The sequence below is a fragment of the Piliocolobus tephrosceles genome, chromosome 7 (assembly GCF_002776525.5).
Source record: "Piliocolobus tephrosceles isolate RC106 chromosome 7, ASM277652v3, whole genome shotgun sequence".
Classification (NCBI taxonomy): Eukaryota; Metazoa; Chordata; class Mammalia; order Primates; family Cercopithecidae; genus Piliocolobus; species Piliocolobus tephrosceles.
This window is the reverse complement of record NC_045440.1, coordinates 52,175,594-52,194,071: the sequence shown is the minus strand read 5'-3', so window position 1 is coordinate 52,194,071 and position 18,478 is coordinate 52,175,594. Positions and strand designations below refer to the sequence as shown.

Below are 18,478 nucleotides of genomic sequence, written 5' to 3'. Positions count from 1 at the left end.
TAGGATCCCAGAGGTCCATGGCGGGGGTGTGGTGCCCTGCAGTTCCTTCACTCACCTGTTCCTTAGGACCTGATCAGGATGAGGAATGGGTCTTCTTGGCACTTGGCAACCCTGTGCAGGCTTCCCAGCTTCCACCCTATTCAGCTTCAGTGTCTGTGTTTCCCCTCTAGCAATCATCAGTGTTTTCCCTCAAAAGATCTGTTTAAAGTGTGATGGCTTTTTCAATATTTTGGCTTCTCCTGGTGGGAGAAGGACTTCCTGGCTGCATCTAGTTGGCTGTCTTCCACACTTTTCTTAATGTTGAGGTTTAGCTATGGAAATTTAGGCCATTCTAGATAAATTCAAATTCTAAACATGGTAAATATGATTGATAGTTCTGGTAGATTATAAACAAACTTTACAACTATACTATAATTTGTGGTTGATGGTGGTTTTCTATGCGGAGTATTTTTTTTTTTTTTTTTTTTTTCGAGACAGAGTCTCACTCTTTTGCCCAGGCTAGAGTTCAGTGGCACAATTATAGTTCACTGCAGGTTTGAACTTCTGAGCTCAAGCAATCCTCCTCCCTCAGCTTCCAAGTAGCTGTAACTACAGGCCTATGCCACCACATCTGGATAATTTTTAGATTTTTTTTAGAGACAGGGTCTCACTATGTTGCCCAGGCTGGTCTCAAGCTCCCGGCCTCCAGCAGTCCTCCCACCTCAGCCTCCCATCATGCTGGCATCACAGGTGTGAGTCATTGTGTGTGTCCATAGAAGATGGTTTTAATTTGTGTGGTGATAACTTATTTATCTATATTTCTGGTATCTAGCTACAACACCTAGTTCTTAGAAAGCACTTAACAAATGATTGTTGTAATGAAACACCTTAATAGAAGTTATTTGTATGTCTTCATTAAATCAAATATGTTTATGTATACATTTTCAAGAAAAATAGAATATATTCACATATATTCTACCTCTGCAAACCTTTGTGTTTTTACATATGATTGATATTTGCATCAAACTGACAATGTGAAAGGAGTATACTGAAACATGAAGACTTTGATTTTTTGGGAAGGAATATCATGATTCATGAGCAAACAAGTTTTATGAGCATAATGAAGAGATTATGAACAAAGAGGGAAATTACTAGGAAAAGGAATGATGCATTTTGAATTTATGGGTGTAATGTGCTACTGCCTGTTTTATATCATTTTTAACATAATGAATCTTGGTGAATTATATTGCATTGTGTAGCCAGATGATAGATAGCACATACACATCTGGTAGCCTTTGAAATTTTGGGCTGCAAAGTTTTGGAACAAAATTCTAGGAACTTAAATCATCTTCTGAAAAAGGTGATTTCATCATTTGTCATATTCCTTTGCAAGTAGTCTTATTTGGGTTCAGTGTTAGATAATCTTAGAATTGCATTTAAAATAATTAAATTGCTTAATACTAAATGAGCCTCTTGAATTGGGCACTTTAAGAAAAAATATTATTTCTTGAACTCCCGACCTCAGGCAATCTGCCTGCCTTGGCCTCCCAAAGTGCTGGGATTACAGGTGTGAGGCACTGCCCCCAGCCTTGAAAAAACGTTCTTTCTGATGTTCATTCCATGCTACTTATACTAAGAAACTTCACAGGTGATATGGATAGGAGCATCCAGTTTCTCCTTTTCTTGCCTTTGTCTTGCATTGTTGGCTATCCAAAAGCGGGCCTGCTTTTTCTGAAACTTATGTGTTCAAAAATGACAACGCGAATTTCTTATTTGGCTAATTGGTACTTTTTCTTCACATTGGGCTTTTCTCACCCAACGGCTGAAGAAGATCAGATTGTCTCCATCTTTCCTGCCTTCGCTCTGTGATTCCGCTCTACAACATAAAAGGGAAATATGGCCATTGTCTCTTTCTTATCTTTCATGACAAAAATGGTTAGATAAGAATGATGATTTCTTCATCTCTTTAACAAGCTTTGCTGTTTTTACCTATTTGGGAATAGATTGTTATTCTTCAGTGTGGGTACATTTTGAAATTTGTAGGAAAATGTTTACCTGGCTTTATAAAACAAATATACAAATTAGAGGGAGAACTATGGAATTCTCCTACTGGACTTTTTTTTTCTCTGTGAATGATGTTTTTGTGGGTGACACCTAGCCGGTGTTTAATAAATATGCATTGAGTGATGAAGATGGAGGAGAGTAGATTATGTCCTTTATCTATGCCTAACACGTTCATTAGTACTAAGCATACACATGTGAAGATCTATATACCTTCTCATACATAATCATTAAATATTTTAAAGAAAAAAATCTTGGCCAGAAAAAAATCTGTAAAAATTTCTAATGTATGTTTCTGTGTCAGTAGCTTTGCATTTATTGCTAAAAATAATTCATGCAGGCACTCCCTTTCTTGTGGTTATTGATGTAATATGATGTCGCACATCTGAACCTACTTGCACTCAATGGATTATGCACTTAATTGATAAATGGGAATTTTCTAGTGTATCCAAATGGTTCAAGTTAGAAAAAGGGGCCTGATATTCAACAACTGGGTAGGTAGGTATGTTATTTACTGCTCAGTCCTATAATTCTACTTGGCTTTCAGCCCGTGCTGGTTTGAATAGGAATATTTGTTTTACACTTTAACAAAATATGAAAGAATACTGAATGACTCATGGAAGGAGGTAAAAAGATTACATATTACCATCTGGTGATTTCTTTTCTGAAAAATGGGCATTCAGATGTATAAAAATGTGCTGAAGTGTCTGTCATATGGGAGTGCTTGCTTCAGTGTCTAAATTCATGCCACTCAGGAAGGCAGAACATCTCAACCCAATTTCCCTCTATCAAATGTTGACTCACAGTCTTTGTTCAGGGTATAATCTTGAAATAGGAAGAAGATAACTAGGATTTAAAGTGAAATAATTAAAAGTTTTCAGATAAATTCAACAAATTGGGTAGACATGAAACATAGCTATATAGTATTATATTCTCAGTCTTGTTAAGAGTTTTAAAAATGAATGGGATTAAATAATATACATGTATAACATATATTTCCAGTCATTCATTGGATTTGGAAGATGATACTCGACTTAATATGTTTGATGATGGCACACTCATGATCCAAAACACCAGAGAGTCAGACCAAGGTGTCTATCAGTGCATGGCCAGAAATTCCGCTGGGGAAGCCAAGACACAGAGTGCCATGCTCAGATACTCCAGTCGTCCAGGTAAAACTATTATTTTCTGGTTCTATCAATTATTTGCACTGGAAAAATGACATAATATTGCTGCTTTAGAGTATATAATGCTTCAAAGTGAAGCTATTTCCATTGGCTGTGATTTTTCTAATTTCGTTTTAGAGAAACTTGAAATTTTCCTCTTGAAGTTTATTTTAATTTTCTGCCTTAGTTCCTTGCTGGTACAGCATATTGTGGTTCCAAGACTTTTCTATTCTCCTTTTGATTCCCCATCCGGCTATCCAGCATCCTTATACAGAGTGAACCAGTGTTACCTAGGCAGGAATATTACTCTTTTCAGAAATTCATTCAATCATTCATTCATCATGAATTCATCCAACACATATTTATTGAATGCCCACTGAGCTAGCTGTTGAAGATTGCATGGTTATCAACCACGTTCCTTATTTAACCTTCCAGGGGCTTTGCTTTGTCATAATTTCAGTGGCTTATATAAACCAGATGTAATGACTGCAACAAATTTTCATTAATAGCATGTTGACATGATGGAAATACATTGTCTCTCACCTTACTGAGCCTATCATATATTAGATGATAGCCATAATTCAAGAAATAAGCTTTATGATGTGTAAGGAGAGGGAAGAGAAGCATAAAGGATAGTTGTGTGCTGGTAAATGTTAGTAAATTGACTCTGAGGAGCAGGGAGTCCTGACTTGCAGCATTTGTCAGCATCTGTTGTATAAATAATCTCACCATGGCCAGTTCCTAGTTACCAAAATGATATCACTGAATGTGGAGTTTGGAAGAGATGCACAGAAGTTCATCATAATATAACATTTCTAGTGTGCAGACACAGTGGGCATAATAACCCTGAGACCGAAGATAATAATAAAATGTAAAAAATAGGGATGAATTTGTTAGTTTTGATGTTAATAAAATTTATTTGATTGTAAGTTTATGTAATTAAAATTTTAAGAGTGACTTTGTGTAGCAATCAGTTTACAGAATACTGAAAATTTGACAACTGGCCCTCCAGAGCCAGTTCCAGCTCATCTCAGTGGAGGGGAGCACTTCGAGCAGCAGCCTCAGAGGATTGCATTCATTCAAGTCTTCCCAAGAGCAGTGACCTTTAAGTTGAAAGAAACAAGTGGGAGAGAGCCAGAGAAGTGGGGTTGAAGCATCATTTTAGGAGAAAAGACAGCATAGGGAAGACAGAGCAAGGCACATTCAAGAGATGATCGTGGAGCATAGAGAGGAGAGGCTGGGAATGATACAAGATTTGGTGAGGTGTAAAGTGGTGTCAGATCACTCATACTACACATGACGCTACACTGAGTTGATCAAAATTAGATTTTTCTTTTAGAAAAACGATGCTGGCGGCAGTTCAGAGAACAAACAGGAGGGCATGGTAAAATAGGCATTTCAGGATGAGGAAGTCAGCAGTAGCAATTGCCACAGGGCAGAAGAGAGCTGGTGGCGGCATGGATAGGGCAGTGGCAAAGTGAATGGAGGAAACTGCAGGAATCAAGAGGTTTTCCAGGAAAAAAAGTCACTTGAGTTACCGATTGATTGAATATGATACTTCCTCACATAGTTCCCAAGTAATTTCTTTAAAAAATGTTTGTAGAGACAAGGTCTCACTCTGTCACCCAGGCTGGAGTGCAGTGGCATGATCATAGCTCACTGCAGACTCAAACTCCTATCCTTAAGCGATCCTCCTGCCTAGGCCTCCCAAAGTGCTGGGATTACACCAAGTAATTTCTAATTGAAACACCACTGTCTCCTTCCAAAGCCTCCTTCCCTTCTGCCTCTAGGTCAGGTCTGACCCTGCACCCAGGAGCGTTTGTAAAAAATTATTATTATTATACTTTAAGTTCAAGGGTACATGTGCACAACATGCAGGCTTGTTACATGTGTATGCATGTGCCATGTTGGTGTACTGCGCCCATTAACTCGTCATTTACATTAGATATATCTCCTAATGCTACCCCTCCCCCTCCCCCCTCCCCACAATAGGACCCGGTGTGTGATCTTCCTCTTTCTGTGTCCAAGTGATCTCATTGTTAAATATCCACCTATGAGTGAGAACATGTGGTGTTTGGATTTCTGCTCTTGCGATAGTTTGCTGAGAATGATGGTTTCTAGCTGCATCCATGTCCCTACAAAGGACATGAACTCATCGTTTTTTATGGCTGCACAGAATTCCATGGTGTATATGTGCTACTTTTTCTTAATCCAGTCTGTCACTGATGGACATTTGGGTTGATTCCAAGTCTTTGCTATTGTGAAGAGTGCTGCAATAAACATACATGTGCATGTGTCTTAATAGCAGCATGATTTATAAATCTTTGGGTATATACCCACTAGTGGGATGGCTGGGTCAAATGGTATTTCTAGTTCTAGATCCTTAAGCAATCGCCACACTGTTTTCCACAGTGGTTGAACTAGTTTACAGTCCCACCAACAATGTAAAAGTGTTCCTATTTCTCCACATCCTCTCCAGCACCTATTGTTTCCTGATTTTTTAATGATTGCCATTCTAACTGGTGTGAGATGGTATCTCATTGTGGTTTTGATTTGCATTTCTCTGATGGCAAGTGATGATGAGCATTTTTCATGTGTCTGTTGGCTGTATGAATGTCTTCTTTTGAGAAGTGTCTGTTCATATCCTTTGCCACTTTTTGATGGGGTTGTTTGTTTTTTTCTTGTAAATTTGTTTGAGTTCTTTGTAGGTTCTGGATATCAGCCCTCTGTCAGATGAGTAGATTGCAAAAATGTTCTCCCATTCTGTAGGTTGCCTGTTCACTCTGATGGTAGTTTCTTTTGCTGTGCAGAAGCTCATTAGTTTAATTAGATCCCATTTGTCAATTTTGGCATTTGTTGCCATTGCTTTTGGTGTTTTAGACATGAAGTCCTTGCCCATGTCTATGTCCTGAATGGTATTACCTATGTTTTCTTCTAGGGTTTTTATGCTTTTAGGTCTAACATTTAAGTATCTAATCCATCTTGAATTAATCTTCGTATAAGGAGTAAGGAAAGGATCCAGTTTCAGCTTTCTACTTGCAGCTAGCCAATTTTTGCAGCACCATTTATTAAATAAGGAATCCTTTCCCCACTTTTTGTTTTTGTCAAGTTTGCCAAAGATCAGATGACTGGACCTGTGTGGTATTATTTCTGAGGGCTATATTCTGTTCCATTGGTCTGTATCTCTGTTTTGGTACCAGTACCAGGCTGTTTTGGTTACTGTAGCCTTGTAGTATAGTTTGAAGTCAGGTAGCGTGATGCCTCCAGCTTTGTTCTTTTCGCTTAGATTTGTCTTGGCAATGCGGGGTCTTTTTTGGTTCCATATGAGCTTAAAAGTAGTTTTATTCCAATTATGTGAAGAAAGCCATTGGTAACTTAATGGGGATGGAATTGAATCTATAAATTTCCTTGGGCAGTATGGCCGTTTTCATGATGTTGATTCTTCCTATTCATGAGCATGGTACGTTCTTCCATTTGTTTGTGTTCTCTTTTATTTCACTGAGCAGTGGTTTGTAGTTCTCCTTGAAGAGATCCTTTACATCCCTTGTAAGTTGGATCCTAGGTATTTCATTCTCTTTGAAGTCATTGTGAATGGGAGTTCATTCATGATTTGGCTCTCTGTTTGTCTGTTACTGGTGTATAAGAATGCCTGTGATTTTTGCCCATTGATTTTGTATCCTGAGACTTAGTTGCTTATCAGCTTAAGGAGATTTTGGGCTGAGACGATGGGGTTTTCTAAATATACAATCATGTCATCTGCAAACAGGGACAATTTGACTTCTTCTTTTCCTAACTGAATACCTTTATTTCTTTCTCTCGCCTGATTGCCCTAGCCAGAACTTCCAACACCGTGTTGAATAGGAGTGGTGAGAGAGGGCATCTTGTCTTGTGCCAGTTTTCAAGGGGAATGCTTCCTGTTTTTGCCCATTCAGTATGCTATTGGCTGTGGGTTTGTCATAAATAGCTCTTATTATTTTGAGATATGTTCCATCAATATCGAATTTATTGAGAGTTTTTAGCATGAAGGGCTGTTGAATTTTGTCAAAGGCCTTTTCTGCATCTATTGAGATAATCATGTGGTTTTTGTCTTTGGTTCTGTTTATATGTTGGATTACGTTTATTGATTTGTGTATGTTGAACCAGCCTTGTATCCCAGGGATGAAGCCCGCTTGATCATGGTGGATAAGCTTTTTGATGTGCTGCTGGATTCAGTTTGCCAGTATTTTATTGAGGATTTTTGCATCGATATTCATCAGGGATATTGGTCTAAAACTGTCTTTTTTTTTTGTTGTGTCTCTGCCAGGCTTTGGTATCAGGATGATGTTGGCCTCATAAAATGAGTTAGGGAGGATTCCCTCTTTTGGTAGTCACTGAAATAGTTTCAGAAGGAATGGTACCAGCTCCTCCTTTTACCTCTGGTAGAATTCGGCTGTGAATCTGTCTGGTCCTGGAATTTTTTTGGTTGGTAGGCTATTAATTATTGCCTCAATTTTATTTCTACTTTGAGGAGATTATTTCCTCTTGATCCTTTCCTAATGTCCTCAGTTCTCTTTTTAAATCTCATTTGCCTGCCTAAAATGTGGTGTTCCTTATAGCGCTGTCCTCCCCTCCCTTTCTCTAGTCCCTTGTGCCCTAATCACAGTTTTTTCCTCTTCCATCTGAGCTCTTCCCAGACCTTCAGCTTTCATACTTCATGTAAAATTTATAGTCTTTATTGCTGAGATCCTTCCTGAGCTTTCAATGGACCTTGCCAGGACTTTCTTTTTATCTTCACATGTAAATCTTTACATTTCTCAAACACATTTGCCCACACAAGCCCACAGCATCCTGTGTTTGCTATCTCTATTGATATCATTACTCTCCTCCAGTAACCTCCGATTCACCCTTGAGTGCTACTCCTTCCACAATTCTCTAAAAATTTAGTTCTAAGATGCATCAGATTATCTCCTTTTCCGGTTCTACTGCTACTGACTTACTTTAGAACATTTATTTCAATTATTATAATAGCTTTCCCTATATTTCCCTTACCTCTTGCCAGAATGTTCTCCTATCACATTTACATCTAGCTCTGAGACAGTTCTTTCCAAGGCATGCTGTGGTTTTATGGATGATGTGTTCTGTCCTCTGTTCGTGCAGCTAGAGTAGGAGCACACAAGGAGGAGTGCTTTTGTTCATCTCTGTATCTTTCTGACATCCAGCATGTTACTAATGTACATAAGACATTCACTATTGTTAGGAATTAAATTAAACATTTATTGTTGAATTGGATTAATTTAATTTATTTCCACTCTCCTAAGTATGTTCATCTCAGGAATGGAGGAGTCCCCTTCTCCAAACTTAGACTCAATCATTTGGCATTTTTAACACCTTAGCAAGTATTTAATTTTTGCTTGAGATTCTCAGAAAGAGAATCTGCTATGAATTTGTAAGACTGGAACTCCTTACATGAAAATCTAAATTTTCTATTTACATGGATACTTGATGAATCAATTTATAATACGTTTAACTGAAAGTAACTGAAAGCTTGGCTAGATATTGCTTAAATGCATAGCATCTATGTGTGTGTGTTTGTGTGTGTGCATGTGTATTTTAATTTGTATGCCACAAGTAGGAGAGGGATAGTCTGTCACAGAGCTGCCACATTACCCCAATGAGCCAATAATATACTTCTTTCTGCTTTTTGATCTGCTTTGCACATAGGTTTCTTTATACCTCATAATTTTCACCTCTTAATCACAAAGTGGCTCCTGTAACCCAAATGCATTCCTGCCCGAATCCTACGTAGCAAACAGGAGGAAGAAATGATTACTTAGACTTAGCACTTTTATTTATTCCCGGTGACATGTGCCTAAATTGTGTTTTAAAAAAATATGAGTATTCTTAAGAAGGAATGTTTAACCATTTAGCCCTTAAAATGAGGAATATGTATTGTGTAGGTGCTTTGCAGTATCTATAATATATCATGATATCAAGGCAAGCAATCTTTTTTAAAAAGTATGTACTCACAGCAAATCCACATTTCATTATTTTAGATTTAATTCTCTGGGAATTCAATGCATACATGTAATATTTAATTTAAAGGCATTTTGAAAATGACAGTAATCTTAAAACCACAATGCAGAATAAATACATCTTCCTAACTCCTACTTGCTGGATTTTGTTTTGTTCTCCCCTTACTATCAGTCAAACCAGCCTTTGTAATCCAGCCCCAGGACACAGAGGTTTTAATTGGCACCAGCACAACTTTGGAATGTATGGCCACAGGCCACCCACACCCCCATATCACTTGGACCAGGGACAATGGATTGGAGCTGGATGGATCCAGGCACGTGGCAACGTCCAGTGGACTTTACTTACAGAACATCACACAACGGGATCACGGTCGATTTACCTGTCATGCTAACAATAGCTACGGCTCTGTTCAAGCTGCAGCAAACATAATTGTACAAGGTATGGGAGCAGAAGGTCATGATTGAAATGTTCCTCCCGCCACACTCAGAAAATTATTTTTCAACTTAAATAACGTCATGTACATCAGTGGAGAGATATTTTTATTTGCCAATTATTTCTTGACACAATAAAACTTTCAAAGCTAATCTGTTTCAAGTTAAAAGTTGTTTTTTTTTTCTTTCCTACTTCAATCTTTATCCAAAGGTCAGAATCAACCATTAGCACAAAAGAGATGGAGTCATTAATCTGGAAGGAAACTGTCAAGAAATATTTGTGCTTCAGAATATTTTACAGATACAGGAAAGACAGTACAGATATGGAAGTGAAAAGGCTGTGCCCTGTGTTCATAGTCACTTACCAAACTGTCTACTCAACAGAGCTTGAGGACATGTTGAAGGCTCCTGCAAGGCCAGGCTGTTTAACAACAGCAATAATAAAACTATTCTGAATCCAGAAATTAACTTATATGCATGGGCATGCAATCATGTTATAAGGAAGGCACATTCTTCTTTGTACTTTAGTTCTCAGCCGGGGGTGGCCCCTTGCTTTCTGGTATGTGTGCGTGCATGTGTTTGTGTGTGTGTGGATGTGTTTGTGTTTGTGTGTGTGTGTGTGTGTGCATGTGTGCTTGCATGCTATCCTCCTGTAGGGTTAGAGTTTAGTAAACAGCATAATATAAGTGCTATTGGAGTCATACCAAAAGTCCTGTTCTTTCTAAAACAGTTTTTCATCAGTTGACGAGAGTACAGTAATTCACATTAAGGGCTTCCCGATGTCATGAATATTTTGATTGAGTTAAGTTTCATTATTTTAAGATTTGCATGGGATGTTGTCTACCAAAACACTGAACCTTGTGAAACTTAGAACAGAGAAAAATGGAAGTGGCCAGCCTAGTGCAGTGCCTGAGTTGGGAGGGCTTCAGAACCCCAAGAGTGATCTTGGCCTCCATAAAGCACAAGGCTTCCTGCATTCAGAGAATGTTTTTTAATTTGAACTGCTTAGCATCAACTCCTTAAGTAGCAATAGATCAATACTTTCGTGTTCCTATTTACATGTCTCAGGAAAAAAAATTGTGTTTTTCCCTAGAACTGCTAATATCCTGAAAATACTTTCCTTCCTCTAATAAGAAGGTGCAGAAATGAAACATTTTCTTGGGGGAAATTACTTTTAAAGGACCCAGACATTATTTTTAAACTTTTAATATGTTGAGATTGAAAAATGCTTTCAAAGACATTGTGTTTGTGTTTTGTTTTGCTTACATCATTTTGTGTTCAATGTCTGTTTTTTTAGAATCCTAATGCCTGATCACTTTCACACCTTAGTGGTTGCCTGTATTCGACACTGTACTAGGCTTTTGTTTCTCAGCTTTTTCCATGTACTTCCTTCCTATGTTTCTGTCTGCTCATCTGCGTCAGTCAATGCTTAACAGAACTCTGGTAACATTTACCATCCTGCCTATTTCTTATACCGCAATATGCTAATGATTTCTTGTTGCCAGTGAGTTTGCACTGAAATGGCCATCTGCTTGTCCTTTGTTATTTGTGACCATGTACTTGTGTCACTTTTGGATCTGTGTGTCCAGATTTTTAATTGATTTCAAAAAGGTCCGTTAATCATTCTATGTATTTATTTAAAAGGCTGATTTTATTTGCCTAGTCATAGATTAAACATTTTAAGAGCTATCCTTTTGTGTCATTTTAACAGGTTTCTACCCATGTTCTTGATCTTTTAATGTCTATTAAAACTGAAATCACAGTTAGCCACAGATAAACTTCCTTTTTCAGACTGACTGGAACAAATATAAATAATAAATAAAACGACACAAAAAAGCTTCAATGAAAGATAGGAATCACAGTGTGGACACATAGGTAAAAAGGCCTATGGTCATCAGCAATGTAAATCAAAATGCTTTATGTGTGAGGCAGCGCCTTAATGAGTAGCCAGAATCTTAGATTTTAATAAAATAGCAAAACACTTCATCTCAGCATGTGCTATTTTAGCACTGGAGGTGGGTCTCAGAAGGCCATCATTTTAAATGGAAAGCCCAAAGACGTCAGCTTCATCATTCCTGTCTAATTATTCCACCTTCTCTGCCTGCTTTGGTGATGTTCATAATTTCTTCATCGACCTAGCAAGCTGCTCATTTTATTGTTAGAAACAAATGTAAACTGACTATTTTCTTAAATGTTTTCTATACTTTGCTAAGATGTGGATCTTGGATTCTGTTAAAAGTGAGAACACGTGAAGCTTAACAATTCTTTTCACACAGACTTGGCTAACTGTGAACTTTAACTATTATTAAAGTTATTATTAAATGTTAATATTTTTAATAATTAAAATAAAATAAAATTTTAATATTTTAATAATTATTAAAGTTAGTATTATTCAAAAGTTGAAATCAAATTTCCCAACCCTAGAACCAGGACTACATTATTTCTCTTAACTACTATCATCTTTTGTTATATAGCTCTTTTACTGTGTCATGAATCTATTTTTCAATGTAGAAATATTTTTGTTCTTTTTAAGTTGTTCTTAGTAATTTTGGGAGTTAGTGTAATGTTCTGGAAAGAACATCAGGCTGGGGGTTGAGCGGCTCAGATTCTCTACTATCTTTTCTACTTATTAGCTCTGACTGAGAGAAATTCAATCCTCCCTCCCACAGTCTGAATTTTCTCATCTGTAAAGTGAGGAGCCTGAGATTGCTGATTTGTGGGCTGTTTTCCAGCTTGACTCTTCTAGAACTCTATTACAAATAGCTTGCAGGCATTCCTGAGGGTTTCCATGAATTTGTGTGACTTGGAAATTTATCTTATACCATAGTTATTTAGTCCAGCACCTTACTTAGAATCGATGATGACTTTAAAAAACTCTTTAGTACCTACACGCAGTATGAAACTTGCAACAAATACACTTTGCCAAATATTATTTACTTTGTCATGTTTTATGTATTTCCAGATGCAGGTGCAAGAAAGGGGGTAGGAGGAATTGTGCAAAAATCTAACAAGGCAGAGAAATGATTTGTCAGGTTGTCAAAGGCATTTGAACCAGAGTGACTCCATCTTGAATGGGGGCTGGGTAAAATGAGGATGAGACCTGCTGGCCAGGATTCCTAGCAGGTTTGGCATTCTTAGTCACAGGATGAGAGAGGAGGTTGGCACAATATACAGGGCACAAAGACCCTGCTGATAAAACAAGATGCAGTAAAGGAGCTGGCAAAAAACCTGCCAAAACCAAGATGGCGATGACAGTGACCCCTGATTGTTCTCACTGCTCATTATATGCTAATTATAATGCATTAGCATGTTATAAGACACTCCTACCAGCACCAGGACAGTTTACAAATGCCATGGTAATGTCAGAAAGTTACCTCTTATGATCTAAAGTGGGGAGGAACTCTAAGTTCTGGGAATTGTCCACCCCTTTCCTGGAAAACTCGTAAATAATCTGCCCCATGTTTAGCACATAATCGAGAAATAACTGTACGTATATTCAGCCAAGCATCCTATACTGCTTCTCTGCCTGTGGAGTAGCCATTCTTTATTCCTTTACTTTCCTAATAAACCTGCTTTCACTTTACTGTATGGATTTGCCTCATATTCTGTCTTGCACAAAGTCCAAGAACCCTCTTTTGGGGTCTGTATTGGGACCCCTTTCCAGTTACAAAATCAATTGCGAAAGTTCTTTTGATCACTTAGGCGTTACTGGGGATCATTGTGCTCTTCTTAAATGGCCACATTGATTTATTTTTTTATTCAATCAAAGATTCACAGACAGAATCCCTTTTCAGGAATGGTATATGCAATTATTAGCTATTTCTTATTTATATAAAATCAATAATACAAAATCTGAATATTTGGAACTCTGAATTTTGACAAATGTGACTTTTTCAAAAGTATAATTTCAAGTGTTGTAGGAACATTAATCTTAAGGAGCTTATTTTTCTTTCTGAAACCGAAAAATCAACTCGTTTCAAATTTTACTGTGCATGTGAAAATTTGGAGAAAATGGTTTTGTTAATAGTTTAAAGTACGATTTGTAGCTTTAAATATGTTTATCACATCTAGTAAAATGATAACCAATATGATTTAATCATGGGAAACAGCTGCCATAAGATTTAGAAATAGTTTCTTCTCCTTGGCTACTGCTGTTCTACTTTGCAGACCAGATGTGTGTATTTCTGGCTTCCTTGCAAACAGGCACAAACATACAGAAGCATCTCCACCCTCTTTATAACCTTGTTTATATATAATTGGAAACAAATTCTGATCACACGACATATTTGAACACATTTTCTTTTTTCTATTGGCACTGAAAATTTGTAAAATAATTTTCAATTTTGATGTATGTTTCATTCTCTTTAGCTCCTCCACAATTTACAGTAGCCCCCAAGGATCAAGTGGTGCTGGAAGAGCATGCTGTAGAGTGGCTCTGTGAAGCTGACGGCAACCCACCTCCTGTAATTATCTGGACAAAAACAGGTATTAGAACATCTACAAGTAATTGTGGGGAAAAATAAATGCCTTCTTTTGTGGAGAGTAAAAAACATGGTTTAAATTAATTATCGAAGATATATCATGGATATGAAAAAATTACACAGAAAGTAATCTTTGATCTAAAAATAACATCATCATAATTTTTGTGGGTTTTGAGTTTTGGCATTTGAGTGTGTGGCCTTCCTGAGATCATCCTTTGTTGGACTCGGCTTTCTGATTTTTAAAATAAAATTATTGGAAAGCGTACAGTTTTTGTTTTTGTTTTTTGTTTTTGAGACAGAGTCTCGCTCTGTCGCCCAGGCTGGAGTGCAGTGGAGCGATCTTGGCTCACTGCAAACTCTGCCTCCCGGGTTCACACCATTCTCCTGCCTCAACCTGTAGCTGGGAAGACAGGCGCCCACCACCACGCCCGGCTACTTTTTTTGTATTTTTAATAGAGACGGGGTTTCACTGTGTTAGCCAGGATGGTCTTGATCTCCTGATCTCGTGATCTTCCCGCCTCGGCCTCCCAAAGTGCTAGGATTACAGGAGTGAGCCACCGTGCCCGGCCGCAAGAGTAGCAGTTTTAAACATTTCTTTTTAGTGGGAGAATGTTCTTCTAGTACAAAATGAAATCATAAGTGAAATGAAATCCGAAATGAAGCTGCAAAAAAGAGCTCCTGTTCCTGAAGTGTGGGTGGGTGGGGCGTGGGCCTGGCAAGGATCTAACCCCCTGTGCCCCACCAAGGGGCCAGACACTTCCAGGGAACCTGGGCACATAACAGAACAAGATTGACAATTGGCTGGATGAGAGCTTGTCTAAGATTCCTCCGGGCTTGGAAATACTACTTTCCGTATTAGTTAAGGTACTAAATAAAATTCAAAATACATCTACATGTATGAATTTCTTGTATTAATTTTTTTGCTTTGTTCTTTATGAGATTAGTTGATAGGAGGTAGACTTTGGAACCATAAAGCCTTGGTTCACATCTCCACTCCTCCTCTATTTGCTTGTCATGTGACCTTGGGCAAATGTGTTAACTGCTGTTTTCCAGACTCCTTGTTGCTATGTTGGGGGTGATGACGTTTTCTGCATCATAGGGTGGTTGTGGTGATTGATTTGAATAATTTACACTCTTCAACATTTAGAACAGTTGATGGCACAGTGTGTGTATGCTCAATAGGGTTAGCTATTCCTTTTTCCATCTATAACAAGACATTCATTAAGACACAAGTTTTCACTAATCTAGTTGAAAATGATAATCTGATTTAATTGTTAATGACCATAAGAATAAAGTGTTAAGAAGGATTCAGAAGCTCATATAAGCTCAGAAGTGAAAAGTACAATGGCCTCTCGTTGTCTGTGTAGAGTAACAGCATGAATGTCACAAAATCACCATTTTCGATATGCTGCCTCTGCATTTTAAACGTATTTCAGTCACATTGTTGTGTTCCAAATATTGCATACACATGATAGACAATTGTCACGAAGATATCTGAAAATCTAATTTAAGAATCAGATTGGTTTTGAAATTTGCTTTCTGATTATAGTAAGGCTGAGGGGCACAAACATGAAGGTTAAAAATTCATTAGGAGGCTGGGCTGTTCTGGTGACAGATGAGAATGCAGTGGCAGATGTTCCGGGACAAGCGGCATGGGGATGCTGTGTTTCTGGAGTTGCAATGCTAGGGCAGAACCCTCACAGTACACCCTAGCACAAAGGATTTCCTGAAAGACAGGCTTCACCCTTTACCCAAGACAGCCAGCTGCTCTGGCTTTCAGTGCTCTGGGCCACGTAGAATACTTTCTTTACCTCTTTTTGCAGGAGGGCAGCTCCCTGTGGAAGGCCGGCATACAGTTCTCTCCTCTGGCACTTTGAGAATTGACCATGTAGCACAGCATGATCAAGGCCAATATGAATGTCAAGCAGTCAGTTCATTGGGGGTGAAAAAAGTGTCTGTGCAGCTGACTGTAAAACCCAAAGGTAATATATACTGTGATTCATATTCGCATTCTGAAGTGTGCACCTCTTTCTCTCTCTCTCTATATATGTGTGTATATATATATACATATATATATATATATAGTCATAGGACCTAAGAAATGCAAATTTGATATCTTCTTCCAATCAGTCTTTTATATAACTTCATTTTTTAGAATTCTATTTCATTCATACTAATTATGATTATGTTTTCCTTAAAAATGCCATTTCAGGTTTTCTTAAAATTTTTTTTACCATTACTATGATTACTTAGTCCTACCTGCCTAGACTATCTTACAAAAGAATGCAGCTTCTCAGGCCTGACGGACTGAATCTCACTCTGACATTGAAGTATGTTTTATGCTCAGTGGTATTAGGAATACAGTAAAGACACTCCCTTCAGACTCTTCATGTGACAACTGTACTTAGGTTTATCCTACATAATATATATTGTGGAATGAGATTGTGTTATTCATCCATAATTTATTGTCAACTGAGATGTAAAAAGGGAAAAAAATTCAAGATCTGAATTTTTAAAGATAATTCCAATATAAAAATGAAAAATGGTTGTTATTAATTACTATTGAAATTTTTTCTTAGTTTCTGGCTTATGGTGAAATGATGGAACTTAATTACAAAATGCACAGCACCTAAACTGCGTTTTCAGCACTGCTGTACATTTCAATATAATTTCCTGAGTCTCTCCACAATTTGCTACAATTTGTTCTGACGTAGTAGATCTCAATTCAGAGGTAACATATGTTGATGAGAGCACAGGGGAAGGAAAAGCAAAGCTCTGCTGCATGCGTCAATGTAGGTGTGAGAGGAAGCCTTGGGAATGCTGACATGTTCATGATGCCTGAACACAGATGAAACCCTACACGGAGCTACTGTCTACATATGGTCTGTTAGCAATTACTTTCCCCTTGTATTTTAGACATATTAAACTTTTTTTTTTTTTTAAAGGAAGTTGAGGTTCTATGAGAGGGAAAAAGGATTGTAGGGAAGACGTGCAAATAGCAACTCAAACGAGTGGAAAGATTTGAAAACACAATTGTGGAAAGGTGTCAAGCTATGATGTGCCCTGGCAAACCTTTCTGTCTAAGAGGAAATAACAAAAGCGAGTGTGCAGAATGTTTCAAACTACTTTTGAATTGGTGTTCAACTAAAATCCAAAAATTAGGTGGTATTTACATTGTATGTTTTAAAATGGGACCAATAGTAAGTCCACACGTATTATTAAAACCAAATATGAAGTAAGGACATCAAATAGCCTCATCTTGATCTTGATTTTTCCCCATTGCCAAATCCTTTCACTTGACTTGCTCCTTTTGTTTTTTTTTTTTTTTTTTTGAGACGGAGTCTCACTCTGTCGCCCAAGCTGGAGTGCAGTGGCCAGATCTCAGCTCACTGCCAAGCTCTGCCTCCCGGGTTCACGCCATTCTCCTGCTTCAGCCTCCCGAGTAGCTAGGACTACAGGTGCCCGCCACCTCGCCCAGCTAGTTTTTTGTATTTTTTAGTAGAGACAGGGTTTCACCGTGTTAGCCAGGATGGTCTCAATCTCCTGACCTCGTGATCCGCCTGTCTCGGCCTCCCAAAGTGCTGGGATTACAGGCTTGAGCCACCGTGCCCGGCCAACTTGCTCCTGTTGATGCTTTAGATCTCAATCTAGAAGCCACTTCATTTCCCTAAGGAGCCTTCCTCAACTCTCTAAGACCACTCTAAGTTGCCCCTGTTGAAATTAGTATTAGAATACACCATTTAATCTAGGAGTTGGCATATTTAGAAGAATTTGATAAATCTACCAAATATCCGTAGTTGAGAAAATGCCGCTAGCAATTGGCATGAATTGGAAGCAAACAAGTTTTTTAGAGAACAAAGGAACAAAGGGCCCTAAGTGTCGCACCAGATTTTGTGAATAGTGGCAGGTGAGAGCCATATGGAAGGAGTTAGTTGGGATGGTTAGTTGAATTAGAACACATCAGATCTAGAGTTCAGACTATAAAACTATTGAAAGTCTTGATCACATTGATTATTCAGAATATTCATTAACCTGAGCTGAGGGTGGTGGTTGCTCATGCCTGTAATCCCAGAACTTTGGGAGGCTGAGGCTGGTGGATCACCTGAGATCAGGAGTTCGAGACTAGCTTGGGCACATGGTGAAACCCTGTCTCTACCAAAACTACAAATATTAGCCAGGCATGGTGACATGTGCTGTAGTCCCAGCTACTCGGGAGACTGAGTTGGGAGGCTGAGGAGGGAGAATCGTTTGAACCCGGGAGGCGGAGGTTTCAGTCACCCAAGATCACGCCACCGTACTCCAGCCTGGGCGACAAAGCAAGACTCTATCTTAAAAAAAAAAAAAAAAA

The 18,478-nt window shown here is 38.2% G+C and overlaps 1 protein-coding gene across 1 annotated transcript in view; it reads left to right on the top strand.

The window, feature by feature from the left end:
• The window catches only part of PXDNL (peroxidasin like), a 523,848-nt gene that overhangs the window by 380,804 nt on the left and 124,566 nt on the right, over window positions 1-18,478 (top strand). The window contains exons 9-12 of the mRNA XM_023184241.2: window positions 3,043-3,212; window positions 9,390-9,656; window positions 14,018-14,134; window positions 15,954-16,112. Coding sequence (XP_023040009.2) covers window positions 3,043-3,212; window positions 9,390-9,656; window positions 14,018-14,134; window positions 15,954-16,112 — 713 coding nt within the window. The remainder of the gene's footprint in view (window positions 1-3,042; window positions 3,213-9,389; window positions 9,657-14,017; window positions 14,135-15,953; window positions 16,113-18,478) is intronic.